At 37.8% G+C, this 16,004-nt stretch overlaps 1 protein-coding gene across 7 annotated transcripts in view; it reads left to right on the top strand.

Moving 5' to 3' along the window:
- The window catches only part of LOC121386278 (serine-rich adhesin for platelets-like), a 174,595-nt gene that overhangs the window by 42,479 nt on the left and 116,112 nt on the right, over window positions 1-16,004 (top strand). The window contains exon 1 of one of the 7 annotated variants that reach the window (XM_041517127.1): window positions 12,337-13,302. The exons of the other annotated variants lie outside the window; for them this stretch is intronic. Within the exon in view, the coding sequence (XP_041373061.1) occupies window positions 13,205-13,302 (98 nt within the window). The 5' untranslated portion in view covers window positions 12,337-13,204. Of the gene's footprint in view, window positions 1-12,336; window positions 13,303-16,004 lie in introns of those variants that run through there. 7 annotated transcript variants of the gene reach the window in all.

A 16,004-nucleotide genomic window follows, 5' to 3' on the forward strand; every position in this document is an offset into this window, starting at 1 on the left:
CGTTAGCAAAACGTTGGCTGGCTGAACTTGGAGCTGGTTTACTACTTAGTCTGTTGCGCCTGCACAGATGGGACAGGGTTTTTTTTTCCATGAGTAAGCTTAGCCAGCGGTTTGTCGCTAACGCTTGTCTCGGAAGACAGATTTTTACGCTACACATTAAACCAAATGACCATTTCGGGAACCACCAGTCAAAATATGTTTGCAAACATTTAGCAAAAAATGGCTGGCTGAACGTTGCAATGTTACTTTATTTCTGCTGTGTCATGAGCATACTTCAATTTGCAGACGACGTTAGACTGTCAAAGAGATGATAAAATAAATGTTTACGTTTTGTGAACCCTATGCCCCATTGAATAAAGCAGTGCACTTAATTGTTGGACAATCATGCTTTATGTAGTTATTACAATTGTAGCCTTTGCTCCTGATGTGATTTTTCGCTACTAATATGTAGGCTTACTTTGATTGAATGAAAAATAGCGACACATGTCCACGCCAGTAAATTTTCGGACCCTTTAATTTGTCACAACTTGTGCTAGTTCAAATGCTAATTACATATTTTAGTCTGAAACGGAAATGAAACGGAATTTACAAAAACATGAAACTGAAAATTTTTTTTTTTTTAAAACGGGAAAACCACCGAGTCATACTTGTTTTATTCTTGGGCCAACAATTTCACCAACTATATGCATTACAAGTGGACTACATTGTACACTTCTTTGGTAACAGACTCCGGTCCATAGAGCTCCCCCCCCCTCCCCCATTACTGAGTGTCTGCAGCTCTGGATACACCCCACCCCCCCCCCCAACTCCCACTCTGGCAGTTCCAACGCCCACTAGTACTTCGTTTTGCAACCGCTGGTGGTGCACTGGCTGGAAAGAGAAATAGCCCAATGGGCCCACCGACAGGAATCGATCCCAGACTGACCACGCATAGAGTGAGTGCTTTACCACTGGGCTATGTCCCGCAAACCTGTTGGAACTATTGACCAATATTTAAAGAAGAGTTGTGAATTATGTTGAGAGATCCTGTGGACTCTGGCTAGTGCAGAGATGTGAGTGTGAATACGTTGATGGTTATGTTGTTGCCCTGTTGGAACTATTAACCGATATTTAAGGAAGTGTTGTGAATTTCTCGAGTAGGTGATTGACAGGAAGTTCCAGTGGTTCAGAGTTAATCACTCGGGCAGGGGAAGAGCTCTGCACAAAGTGGAGGAAAAACACTGTAAAGGTAACAACAACAAACGGCCATATTGCTGCCATTTGATCCCATTGGACCATCCCAATATGTCTGCCTGCTGAGGCAACATAATGAGATAATTCCCTGTATTGGTCTCAGTTTTTTCAATAATATTTTTCCTTCAGTGTTTATTTTTCCATGGTATAGAAAAAACATAAACATTGGTCGATTCAAATAAATTATGTCTGCAGGCTTCTGGGTAGGTCCAGAAAGTCTTGTTTTCATTTCCATGGTGTTATAATGAGTGCGGTTTGTTGGTGCTATTCTTGTGTGGTTCTCCTAGGTTTAATGATATATACCAAGATGAAAGAGTTTGACAAGAGTAGAATTTTTTATATTATTATTACCCAGCAGGTACACATAACCTGGGAAATAAAAATACTAATTTCTAACTGAGAGACCAGTTTAACCTTGTGACATAGTCTGTAACTAAATATGACAGTTGTTTGGTTTTACCAGTGTTCAACGTGATAACCAGTTGTTTGGTTTTACCAGTATTCAATGTTCAACTAGTTGTTTGGTTTTACCAGTGTTCAGAGTGATAACCACTTTGGTTTTACCAGTGTCCAAAGTGATAGCCACTTTGGTTTTACCAGTGTTCAGAGTGATAACCAGTTGTTTGCTTTTACCAGTGATAAGTGATAACCACTTTGGTTTTACCAGTGATCAGTTGTAACCAGTTGTTTGGTTTTACCAGTGTTCAGTGTGATAACCAGTTGTGTGCTTTTACCAGTGATCAGATTGATAACCACTTCGGTTTATCAGTGTTTACAGTGATAACCAGTTGTTTGCTTTTACCAGTGTCCAGAGTGGTAACCACTTTGGTTTTACCAGTGTCCAGAGTGATAACCAGTTGTTTGCTTTTACCAGTGATAAGTGATAACCACTTTGGTTTTACCAGTGATCAGTTGTAACCAGTTGTTTGGTTTTACCAGTGTTCAGTGTGATAACCAGTTGTGTGCTTTTACCAGTGATCAGATTGATAACCACTTCGGTTTATCAGTGTTTACAGTGATAACCAGTTGTTTGCTTTTACCAGTGTCCAGAGTGGTAACCACTTTGGTTTTACCAGTGTCCAGAGTGATAACCACTTTGGTTTTACCAGTGTTCAGAGTGATAACCACTTTGGTTTTACCAGTGTTCAGTGTGATAACCATTTTGGTTTTACCAGTGCCCAGAGTGATAACCACTTTGGTTTTACCAGTGCCCAGAGTGATAACCACTTTGGTTTTACCAGTGTTCAGTGTGATAACCACTTTGGTTTTACCAGTGTCCAGAGTGATAACCACTTTGGTTTTACCAGTCCAGAGTGATAACCACTTTGGTTTTACCAGTGTCCAGAGTGATAACCACTTTGGTTTTACCAGTGTTCAGAGTGATAACCACTTTGGTTTTACCAGTGTTCAGTGTGATAACCACTTTGGTTTTACCAGTGCCCAGAGTGATAACCACTTTGGTTTTACCAGTGCCCAGAGTGATAACCACTTTGGTTTTACCAGTGTCCAGAGTGATAACCACTTTGGTTTTACCAGTATCCAGAGTGATAACCACTTTGGTGTTACCAGTATCCAGAGTGATAACCACTTTGGTGTTACCAGTATCCAGAGTGATAACCACTTTGGTTTTACCAGTATCCAGAGTGATAACCACTTTGGTTTTACCAGTATCCAGAGTGATAACCACTTTGATTTTACCAGTATCCAGAGTGATAACCACTTTGGTGTTACCAGTATCCAGAGTGATAACCAGTTGGTTGCTTTTACCAGTGTTGGTTCTCCATGCTGTAACATTAACTCCAATCCTCTGTAATTTGTGCCCATTTGCCAGGTTGACCTTTGTTAAAGGGCTATAACCAGATAGATTGTGCTGACATTCAGGAGAAGAGAGGGAAAATTGCTTATTAGCTTTTTTGACAATGCTTCTGTCCTCAGGCTGACCCTGTGTTATGAGACCTGGGTGGAGGTAGCACTAAACCAAATAATTTCTGGCTAGGTCAAAGTTCAAGGTGCACCATTAATACCACAATTCCTGTGATTGGTTATAAATGTGAGTGTATTGACTGTAAAAAAATTAGTTTCATCTGGGCTAAAAAGGTATGCAGTTTTATTGTATCTAGTACCACTATGTCAAGTAGCCATTTGCTTGGAATATGTATGGGGTCCCTGTAAAAAAAAGTAGTCAAATTTTGTGCAAAACTAGAGGTGTTTTAAAAACATCTGGTTACACCGAAAATGAGCCATGAAAGGTGCCATTTTCTTCAATTAATACTTTGAGGTAGGGGTTGTAGTACGGATATTTATGGGTCATAGTTTGGTTCACATGGTCACATATGGGATTTTATTTGGTATAGTCATACCTGGAAGGCTGTAAAATCTTTCTTGTTTAGATTAAAACTATATAAGTTCTGTTTTAAGGAAACATGGTTTATAGTTGCACCTATATAGTTATGTTCAGCTCAATGCAGTTATGTTGCCCATTAGCAGCAAGGCATCTTTTATATGTACTTTCTTTTAAACAGGACAGGACAGGACATACATGTAACATAGGCTTTGATATACGTGTGGCAGGGCACTAGTTGGGATGGGAAAATAAATTGGAATGACAAAATCGTTATCCATGATCAAGCATGTATATCTCTGCAGTTGATCCACCAAGGTGGTTAATGTAAGCACTCAAACGACTGAATTAGATGTATCTCCCTATTAATTTATAATAACCTTGGAAAACTTAATTTCAATTTAATTAGACATTTTCCCATTTTGAACAGACTTGATTATGCTATAGGGCAGGTTGTAGCCCAGTAGTAAAAGCCTTCGCTTGATGCATAGTCTGGGATCGATCCCCGTCAGTAGGCCCATTGGGCTATTTTTCATTCCAGCCAGTGCACCACGACTGGTATATCAAAGGTCGTGGTATGTGCTATCCTGTCTGTGGGATGGTGCATATAAAAGATCCCTTGCTGCTTATGGAAAAATGTAGCAGGTTTCTTCTCTCAGAATTACCAAATGTTTGACATCCAATAGCCGATGATTAATAAATCAATGTGCTCTAGTGGTGTCGTTAAACAAAACAAACGTCTTCTTCATTATGTTAGCATGCTTTTAAAAACAAATTATTAGATAATATTCAATCAATCAACCACTAGACTCGTGCTTACGACTGGTATATCAAAGGCCATGGTATGTGCTATCCTGTACATATAAAAGATCCCTTGCTACTAATGAAAAAAATGTAGCAGATTTCCTCTCTATGACTGTCAAAATTACCATGTGTGTTAGACATCCAGTAGTCGATGATTAATAAATCAATGTGCTCTAGTGGTGTCGTTAAACAAAACAAACATCCACTGAAGGTTCAAGCACGGTTGTCATGGGCACTTTCTCCAAGATTCCTCCTGGTGGGTGTGTCCAGGACAGGGTAAATAATATTATATATTATGTGAGATCATGTACTTTATATTTATGAAGAAGGTAATTAATTCTGAATTGGTAACAGAAACAGAAAAAAAACCCAGCTGTGTTTATATTCCAAACATGTCACAGAGTCATCACCCTATGAAAGTGTCATTCCTTTATCTCCGCTTGTCACTCTTCAGTGTTGAGGAAGAAAAAACATTGCCTCCGTTTTCAAGGGTCAGTGGCCAATTTATGCAGGAAGCCTAAGGCATGGTTTTGTTGTTCTGGTAATAGTGATACTGGAGTGCAGGCCTTGATCCTAATTTTTATTTAAACATGGTGTTTTAAGGGGGTTTTTTTATTATAGATTTTTAAGTGTCTTATTCATTGCAGAGTAACTGGATATGCACAAAGAAAGAGCTAGTAGCCCAGCGGATATCTGGTAGCTCAAGGAGGAAACTAGTAGCCAAAATACACTGGGCTACCGCTAAGGTCAAGCCTTGGAGTGATACCTTAACTGATATGGCCTCAGACCACAATTAATTTCGCTATATGTTTCTATATAGCCTTAGTGGCTATAACATTTTTATTAATATCAGCAGGCCCGTGAAGTTTTGTATGTACCTTTGCCTGCATGGGGGACACATACCCTGAAAAGGACAACCCCTGTTGTCCAGCTCTTTCTCCCAGCATATTGGTTTAAACAGACACACCCTCTAAACCAGGCCGGAGTACACCCATTTTACACAAAAAGCACTACTTTTGCATGGGCCGGAATTACCACAAACAAGTCTTCAATGTCAACAAGTTACACATGTTTACAAACTACATGCTATCCCCTGTCACTTCAGTCAAACAGTTGCCACTTCATAGCTGTCTGCCATGAAATAATCACAGTCAAACAGCAGACTACTTGCGCGGTGAAACTTCTGGATTTTGGACAACCAAATGGGAAGATAACTGTAATCTGAGGCCTATCAGTCAATTTTTTCCCCTAAAAACTGGCCCACACTAATGCATTCCAATGATATACATATTAAAGCAATGCTCGGTAAGTATCGGTATGTCACCTTTAAACTGAGAGTATACAGAGGCTGTGTTAAAACACCTACCACAGTGCCTTGCCATGGCCAATTTTAGCAATGGAAACTTGAGGGACACCAACTTCAAAATGTAATAACTTTATCAAATTTTGGAATTTCTTCATACAATGAGCAGCTATTTTTTCTTCTACATATGTTCTATCTGCACAGTGTTGTCTTGGAAAGATTTTGAAATATTTAAAGGAAAAAAAAATCAATCATTAGATTTTACTTCATTTTTAATTAAATATTAAACTTAAATTTAAATTTTTGAAAAACAAAAAAATCTAAAACTGTAAAATTTTGCATTTTAGATATGATAAGTGGAGGCTTAGTAAAGATATGGTGACTGAATTTATGATACATTATTAGAAATGTGTCAGAGGGATGGTGAAAGTCACAAAATTGGGGCCATTTGCAACAAATGTTTACACACTAATTTCAGGGAAAATTAGACATGATAGGCCTCATATTCAATTTTGACCTGCTGTATTTACTTAATCTACATCATTTACTGTATTAGACATGTAGCCACTTTGTAAAAGGCAAAACAGTCCATATAAATGCATATTAATATGAATATGCCCTACAGATATTACTTAGGTATACACCATAATATTTTTTGTTGTTGACAACTTTGAAAATGAAGATTTTGTTACAAAATGCTGATATAAATCCTACCAAGAGGTACTTGCACCATATTTTTCAGTTTCCAGTGATAACTGTTAACAAGTGTAGTCATGTGCCAGTGTCTGGGATACCTCAGTGTAGTATTTCTTGATTGGAAGGATGTTTGTAGTAATGACCACTGAATATGCATTATGGATTATTCTGCCATATGTATTACAAGCCAAATGTTAACCTTTTTGGCACATTTTCTGCAATAAACTTGACAAGTATACCAGCATCTGATTACTGAACACAATAAATACATTTAGACAGCATAGAATATTAGCCTATTAGATTTTCTAAGGATAAAAGACCATTTTTGAAAAATGACTGAAGTGTGTAATTTACATAAATGTAGGTGAAATGTATTATTAGAGTACTTAATCTTGTTAAAAACTGTATACTATTTATTTAAAGTGTTTAATTACATTTAGTAGTGATATATTCATTATATTTAGATCTTCTGTCCAATTGCAATAATTGAGAACTCATTAAAATTCAATATGTAAAAAAAATTAAAATCTCAATATTGACTAACAAAATCCAACTTTTGCTCTTTTTTACCAAATTATTAGCTCAAAACTGTTAAAAAATATTGCAACAACCTGTAGTAACATCAGAGGTCATTTTATGCTATTTTGGAGGATACTGAAATTTAAAAGTTGAAAATTTTAATTTTAATTTTTAATAAATTCAAAAAAAATGTTTTTTAATTTAATAAAATATTTAGAAAATAAATAAATTAGTTTTCATATTCCTTGTGGTATGCACAATCAGTCTGTGTAATTTCACCTCTCTGGTTATAATACTTTCATCAGAATCAAGCATTTAACCGGTGTAATGTGTGAACTATATCAGGCCTCAGACCACAATTAATTTCGCTATATGTTTCTATATAGCCTTAGTGGCTATAACATTTTTATTAATATCAGCAGGCCCATGAAGTTTTGTATGTACCTTTGCCTGCATGGGGGACACATACCCTGAAAAGGACAACCCCTGTTGTCCAGCTCTTTCTCCCAGCATATTGGTTTAAACAGACACACCCTCTAAACCAGGCCGGAGTACACCCATTTTACACAAAAAGCACTACTTTTGCATGGGCCGGAATTACCACAAACAAGTCTTCAATGTCAACAAGTTACACATGTTTACAAACTACATGCTATCCCCTGTCACTTCAGTCAAACAGTTGCCACTTCATAGCTGTCTGCCATGAAATAATCACAGTCAAACAGCAGACTACTTGCGCGGTGAAACTTCTGGATTTTGGACAACCAAATGGGAAGATAACTGTAATCTGAGGCCATATGATACGCTGTATGTAATACGCTAATACAGGGACACTGTCGTAATAGGGACGGGACGTAGCCCAGTGGTATAAAGAGCTTGCCTGATACATGGTTGGTGTGGGATCGATCCCCATTGATGGACCCATTAGGCTATTTCTTGTGCCAGCCAGTGCACCATGATTGGTATATCAAAGGCTGTGGTATGTGCTATTCTGTCTGTGGGAAGGTGCATATTTCAAAGATCCCTCCTGCTGATGAAAAAATGTAGCGGGTTTCCTCTCTAAGACTCTAAGACTATATGTCAAAATTACTACGTGTTTGACTTCCAATAGTCGATGATTAATAAACCAATGTGCTCTAAAGGTGTCCTAAAATAAACAAATGTTTTTACTGTTGTAATAACTGATATTATTATACTCTGTATGTAATACAAATCTGTAAACTGTACCGCTTCTTATATTGATGTTGTTTGTCCAGTCCATCTGATATTACATGTAAGTGTTATTGTGTTTAGTTTGTCACACTTTAATTCGTTCCATCAGAATTCATGTCACTAATGTTTACTGATAATATGATACTCTGTATGTAATACTGGGCAGGATTTAGCTCAGTTGGTTGAGTGCTCATTTGAAGTGGATCCATTCAACTGATTGGATTTTTTCTTGTTCCAACCAGTGCACCACAGCTGGTCAAAGGCCATGGTATATGCTTTCCTGTATGGAGGAAAGTGCATATAAAAGATCCCTTGCTGCATTAGGAAATATGTTTCCTCTCTATGACTGTCAAATGACCAAATGTTTGACATCCCATAGCCGATGATTAATAAATCAATGTGCTCTAGTGGTGTCGTTAAACAAAACAAACTGATGGCTACGAGTCAAAATTACCAAATGTTTGACATGGAATAGCCGATGATTAATAAATCAATGTTCTCTAGTGGTGTCGTTAAACAAAAACAAACTGTATGTAATTCAAATCTGAAAATCATACCACTTCTTCTTGTTTGTCTGGTACAGCTGATAAGAGTTGTGTTTTAGTATGTCACATTTTAACTCACTCCACCAGAGTTCATACAACTCCCGACACCATATAACCGTAAAATAAAATGTGTTGAGTGCATCATTAAATAAAACATTTCCTTCCTTCCTTCCTTCCACCAGAGTTCATGTTACTCATGTTTACTTACCAGTGTTTTTAACAAAACAACACATACTTTTTCATGCACCAGCTGAGATGTTAAAAGGGTGTACAAGAAAGATGGCCTGTTATTGTAATTTGTTTTTCCTTCCCACACTTATGTCCATGATACAATCTACATCTGATTTATTGCTCAGAAAGTCAACTACCGTCATCAGATGCTGTTATCTGTAGAAGTGTTTACAGTAATAACAAAAAGTTGGTCATTCAGTTGTGGGTGTTTTGTCAAAAAAAATTTTTAACGTATGTTGAACAATCTGTTGCTGATTTATTGCTAGGCATTTCAACTATCGTCACCTGATGTTATTAGAGGGCGGGTTTTACCTCAGTCGGTTGAGTTCTCGCCTGAGGTGCTTGCGCTGCAGGATCAAATCACCATGGTGGATCCATTCAACTGATTGGGGTTTTTTTGTTGTTGTTTCAACCAGTGCACCAAAACTGGTCAAAGACCGTGGTATGTGCTTTCCTGTCTGTGAGAAAGGGCATATAAAAGATCCCTTGATGATTTAGGAAAAATGTAGCGGGTTTCGTACGAGTCAGAATTACCAAATGTTTGACAGCCAGTAGCCGATGATTAATTATCAATGTGCTCTAGTGGTGTCGTTAAACAAAACAAAGTGATGTTATTACCTCTGGAAGCAAGGCTTCTAGGATGTTTATAAAATCCACTAGCCGCGGGATCAGTGATTTAAAACATTTACTAGCCACGGTTAAAAATTCACTAGCCCTACTTTACTTTAAATGGATACAATTTTACTAAATAATAGTAATAATCAGATTTGTCACCTAAGAAGGAGATATAGCTTAAAAACCATGACGTTGGGATCGGGTCAGGATATTCATATTTTCAAAATAGACTAAACTGCAACATTTGACAAAACAATTTTTACTAGCCGTCGGGCATGGCAATAGTAATTGTTTACTAGCCCAACATTGAATGCCACTAGCCATGGGAGTGGGGCTACCATAATCTAGAAGCCCTGTGGAAGTGTATATCGGAAAGGTAGAAATCTGAATGACAAACCGTAACACATACACATTGAGTGCCCTGTGAACAAAGGTGGTTGTTGCACCGCCCAGTTCTCTTTCTAACAGGTCAACGTTTATCACCTTTATTAAAGCCTGTAGTAGATGATGTGTGTAATTTATTACAAGATGAGACCTCACGGTGACTTGAAAACACTTGTGTCCTTGTGATTACACCAGCGTGACATCTGACATGGTCCGAGATAGGAAGTGTTGTGAAGTCATACACAACTCGCACTCAGTGGTCTATGAACTATAGTGAGTACCTGGTACTCAGTGGAGAACTATTTCATTTATGATTCATTCATTCACAACAAAGTGCAGTTTTAAAGATAAAACATAAAGAGTGTATGCAGTGACTGAAGTCTGAATTGTGGAGAGCATAAGACAGTTGAGGAAAAGACTGATAGGATAAAATAAAGAGTGTGGTGACTGAAGTCTGAATTGTGGAGAGCATAAGACAGGGGAGGAAAAGACTGATAGGATAAAATAAAGAGTGTGGTGATTGAAGTCTGAAATGTGGAGAGCATAGGAAAAGACTGATAGGATAAAATAAAGAGTGTGGTGACTGAAGTCTGAATTGTGGAGAACATAGGCAGTTGAGGAAAAGGACAGTTAGTGAATGGATAAAAATACAAATTTGTGTGCCAGAAAGTACAGTTTAAAGGATGTATAATATTTGTGTACCAGAAAGTGCTGTTCAAAGGATATAAAATAATTGTGTTCGAGAAGTACAGGTAAAAACCAAAAGACATTGGGAGAGTAAACAACACTATAGTGCACTGACTGAAATCACATATGTAATGAAACGAGAAATTTAGTTGCAAAAAGGTGCAGGTAAAGAAAAATCATTGGTCAAAAGATGAACCAGAAAATCAATAATATAACAACAAAAAATCAAACAACAACAACAATAACAATCTCCGGAGATAAGAAACCATATGATACAGTTAAGGAAGACGACATTGTAAGGCAAACAAAGATGAACCAAAACAACAACAAAACAACTGAAAACCCAACAACAACAATAACAGTGCAGATAAGAAACTAAGAAACCCACCAATACACAGTTAAAGAAGATGACAGTGTTAGGCAAACAAAGATGAAAAAACACACAAAAAAAAACAACAACCAGAAACTCAACAATAACAAGATCAATGGAGAAACTAAGAAACACACTGACACACAGTTAAAGAAGCCCACAGTGTAATGAAAACAAAGCAAAGCACAGCAAGTCAAGTGGTGACTGAAGTGTTGATTGTGTCGAGATAAGATAAAAACGTCCCGCCGAGACAACAGGGTTGTAAATTGTACACCTGTTATAGTCTGTCCTAGCCTCCTAGTAAAACATTTTTTTTTTTGTAAATAATTTCAGTTTGGTTTGACATACAAAAAAACAGTAAAAGTGTTTTAGAAATAACAAAGAAAAACCCAACTATTTTTATGTTCAATTTAGAAAACATTTGGCTCAGATATAAATAACTTGTAGTAAATTTTATAGTATGAAAAAAGGCGGTCCCTGTGGGAAGGACTATATAGGTGCGCTGGTCCTGTTTACTGATGTATTTTCATTGGTAATAACTGCCAACACAGCCTGGCACATGATGACCCTCCGTGGTGTGTTGTTACATCTGATGTCATATGGGTTACTCTCTGTAAACTGTTTGTATTGTAGTCACCACTCGGACGCATAGCTTAGCTGTTATCTCATCACCGTGACATACGTACAGTGACCAATAAGGAAATTTTATTTTTTTATTATGAGGTCTTCAGTTTCGGTTGAGTCCAAGTTTAGTATGGACTGTCATTCTAAGCACGTGTCTTATGGAATTAACATGGTGTTTTTTTCCCTGTAAAGCTGCTTACTGGAGTGTTGAAAAGTTGTTTTAGGATTTCGTGAAAAATATTTCAAAACATGTTTGGGTGTGTGATACTAAAAGTATGCAATGGTTATCAGACATCATGAGAATTTTACTGTATATAAATGGATATTGAAGTCACAACTATTTTTGAAGGAAGAACGTTTTTTGTTTTTTTACAAACTCATTTGTGATTTACAGCCAGTTTCAGTATCTTATCAACAACCTAAGTTGAACTTTTACATGGAAATTCATGGATTTATTTGTGAATTGAGGGTGATGTAACAACAATTTTCATTTCTTGTATTTATCTATAAACAGACAATGATGTACAGTCATTTCCATTGGATATGTGTATTTATCTATGAACAGACAAAGATGTCACAGTCATATCCATTGGATATCTTGTTACAACATGTTATACAGTTGTATGTGATATGTTTACAGGAAAACTGGTGTCATATTCTTCAGCAAAAGACATTAAATAATGTCACAGTTATTCCTAAAAGATAACATTTTAAACTTAATTTGCTTGTGGATTCTTAGCTGGGGTGTACGTCTTTGTGAATATGGTAAACATTTACCTGGAAACTACATAAGTGATGACTGTACTTGGTTCTTCAGTGTGTCTAAGTAAGGAATAAATATATTTCTATAGAAAGCAACTACACAGTGGAATGACAGGAGTGGGCGTAAGAAAGACACACATCATTTGTTAACACAGATCAGGATTTTTTCACAATGTGTCCATAAGTAAGGAATAAATACGTTTGTATGGAAACCAACTGTACCTATATAAAATTGGCCTGATGATGTTTCTAAGAAAGACGCACATCATTTGTTAACACAGATCTAGTTTTGTTCACAATGTGTCCATAAGTAAGGAATAAATACATTTCTATGGAAAGCAACTGTACCTGTATAAAATTGGCCTGAATGTGTTTCTAAGAAAGACATACATTATATGTTAACACAATGGATTTAGGGGTTTTCACAATGTATCCATAAGTAAGGAATAAATACATTTCTATGGAAACCAACTGTACCTATCTATTGGAATGATGGAATAAACCTAATGATGTCTCTAAGGAATAAATTCATTTCTATGGAAACCAACTGTACCTATCTATTGGAATGATGGAATAAACCTAATGATGTCTCTAAGGAATAAATACATTTCTATGGAAACCAACTGTACCTATCTATTGGAATGATGGAATAAACCTAATGATGTCTCTAAGGAATAAATACATTTCTATGGAAACCAACTGTACCTATCTATTGGAATGATGGAATGAGCCTAATGATGGATCTAATCATGATGTACAGGAGTTGTTAACACTGTTTATCTAAGAGGACTTGATAACTATGGATATGGTGATATATCTGTATTGGGTGTATAGCCATTTTGAACGCTATCTAAGCATAGTGTAGAGTTGTTAGCACCATGGATCTGGGTACCCCAGTCTATCATTACAAAACTCTGAGACTCAAACTCTACACTAACATCATTCACCAGCAGCCTCGGAAAGCCCGCATCCTCAGGTGAGTCAGCCATCTTTAGCAGTGATTGTCCTTGATATAGATTAACACACACTCCCCATGCCCATGTTGCTGCTTGATAAAGTAGTCTGTGGTAGCAGTAGCAGGTTTCTTCTCTCAGGGATATTATTCATCACCAATCTCCAGTCCTAGCTGTGTCATTAACCTTCTTCAGGAGAATTGATCGGCCATCTTTATCAATCATTTTACTTGATATAGATTACTCTCCCTCCCCACCCCAGCACACACGGACACAGACAGAGAGAGAGACATGTACGCACACACCATGCCCATGTTGCTGCTTGATAAAGGTAGCCCATGTGGTAGTGGAAGCGGGTTTCTTCTCTTAAGGATGTTCATCACCAACCTCCAAAGCTCTAGCCGCGTCCTCAACCTGCTGCAGAAGGATTGGTCAGCCATGTTTATCAATCATTTTACTTCATGTCACCATCACCACCCCCACCCCATGCCCTGCCACCACCCCATGCCCTGCCACCACTGGTTGGTAATGGTAACCTTTGTGGTGGTTGTAGGTTGCATCTTTAATCCTGGGGTGGGATGTGGCCTAGTGGTAAAGTGCTCGCTTTATGCACTGTCGGTCTGGGATCGATCCCCATCAGTGGGCCTATATTGAGCTGTTTCTCGTCCCAGCCAGTGCACCACAACTGCTATATCAAAGGCTGTGGTAGATGCACATGGTTGGGACATAGTCCAGTGGTAAAGCGCTCACTTGATGCACAGTTGGTCTAGGATCGATCCCCGTCAGTGGGCCCATTGGGCTGTTTCTCGTCCCAGCCAGTACACCACGACTGGTATATTATAGGCTGTGGTATTTGCAATCTTGTCTGTGGGATGGTGCATATAAAAGATCCCTTGCTATTAATGGAAAAATGTGGCAGGATTTCTCTCTAAAGACGATGATTAATAAATAAATGTGCTCTAGTTGTGTCATTAAACAAAACAAACTTCTTCTTTGTTTAGTCCTGTGTCTGATGTAAGATAAGTCAGAGCCATTTTTATGAGTAATATTTCTTGATATAGATAGCCCTTGCCCTATGCTGAAGTGTGGTAACAAGAGTCCTTATGTGTGTCTTTTGATTTTTTCATCACTTAATGTACTGTGTCATTCAATACGCAAATGAAAAATCCAGTATTTGAAAAGCTTCGATAACAGTGAGTTTGTTTATGTGATTTTAACCTTCGTAACCAGTTGTTCATTTGCATTTTTTGTACATCTGGGGGCGGGACATAGCCCAGTGGTAAAGCACTCGCTCGATGCGCGGTCGGTCTGGGATCGATCCCCGTCGGTGGACCCATTGGGCTATTTCTCACTCCAGCCAGTGCACCACGACTGGTGTAACAGGCTGTGGTATGTACTATCCTGTCTGTGGGATGGTGCATATAAAAGATCCCTTGCTGCTAATCGAAAAGAGTAGCCTATGAAGTGGCGACAGCGGGTTTCCTCTTTCAATATCTGTGTGTGGTCCTTAACCATATGCCTGATGCCATATAACCCTAAAAAAATGTGTTGAGTGCGTCGTTAAATAAAACATTTCTTTCTTTCGTGTGCTTTGACAACTTTTAAAACAGCAGTTCTCTTATAAATATGTATAAAAATATATATAATATATAATAAATATATATCCATAAATTCGCAAGATTGTAGGGTATGTAATGTTACCCCTCCCGTACCCTCTGGCATAAACCCTGTTATTAAAAGTATTACACTGGTAAAAACTGGATCACTCATATGTTTTCAGTTGCAAGTGGTTTTGTAACTGCGTATATTGTCTGCGATATGTGTACACCCACACAGCGTTTCTGCCAGGAACTGTTCATGTTTACTGTCACGGACCTCTGTCTACTGTTACATTATGAACTCTCTGAACCCAGCTGTGTGTTGTTATATAGTGAACCCTGGTGTAATACTGGCCATTATATCACAAACAACAATTCCAGAGGGCCTATATGGTTATATTACACAGTTGTTGTTTGGGGTACACTGTGCATTATACAAAGTCATATCAGACCTTGAATTCAACCACATTTTATGTGGTTCTTTCATTTATGTATGAATAGGTTTTTTTAGCTTTTAAAATTATTTTCTTTTTTTAATATTAACAGGGTTTCTGACAGAGTATAAAACGGGTATGGTGCCATACCCAAATATTTCTGCAGAGTTTATATTTTTAAGTTAAAACGTTTGACAAAATTAATGACTCTTAATCATTACTGTATGATTTTCTTAACCCTAATCCCAAACTTAACCCATTTTTTTTCTGTGGGAGGCCCTCTCCCCGCTGTTGAAAGTGGTTGCATTCAATTCTATAGCGCCTACTTATTTATGGCAGAAACACTGATTAAAGATGTAATAGACTTCTTTCTCATTCCACTGCGCATGTGCCCGTTGCGGAGTTACTCGAGGACGCAAACCGCGAGATCTCGCCAAAATACACCTATCTGCAAATTGGGGGGCAAAAGCAATGGGAGGCCACGACCATTGTTCAATTATTAACTGTTCCAATCGCATATGTCCGGGAAATTCGTTATCCTTCCATCGATATCCAGCCAATGGATATCGGAAACGTTTGTGGGTAATCGTTTCACGTAGAAAACGATTTTAATGTTCTAAGTATGAGGGTTTGTTCGGCACATTTTGTAGGAGGGAAGCCAGTGAACGCATAAGGGACCAAAACCTTACCGGT

The sequence above is a fragment of the Gigantopelta aegis genome, chromosome 12 (assembly GCF_016097555.1).
Source record: "Gigantopelta aegis isolate Gae_Host chromosome 12, Gae_host_genome, whole genome shotgun sequence".
Lineage (NCBI taxonomy): Eukaryota > Metazoa > Mollusca > Gastropoda > Neomphalida > Peltospiridae > Gigantopelta > Gigantopelta aegis.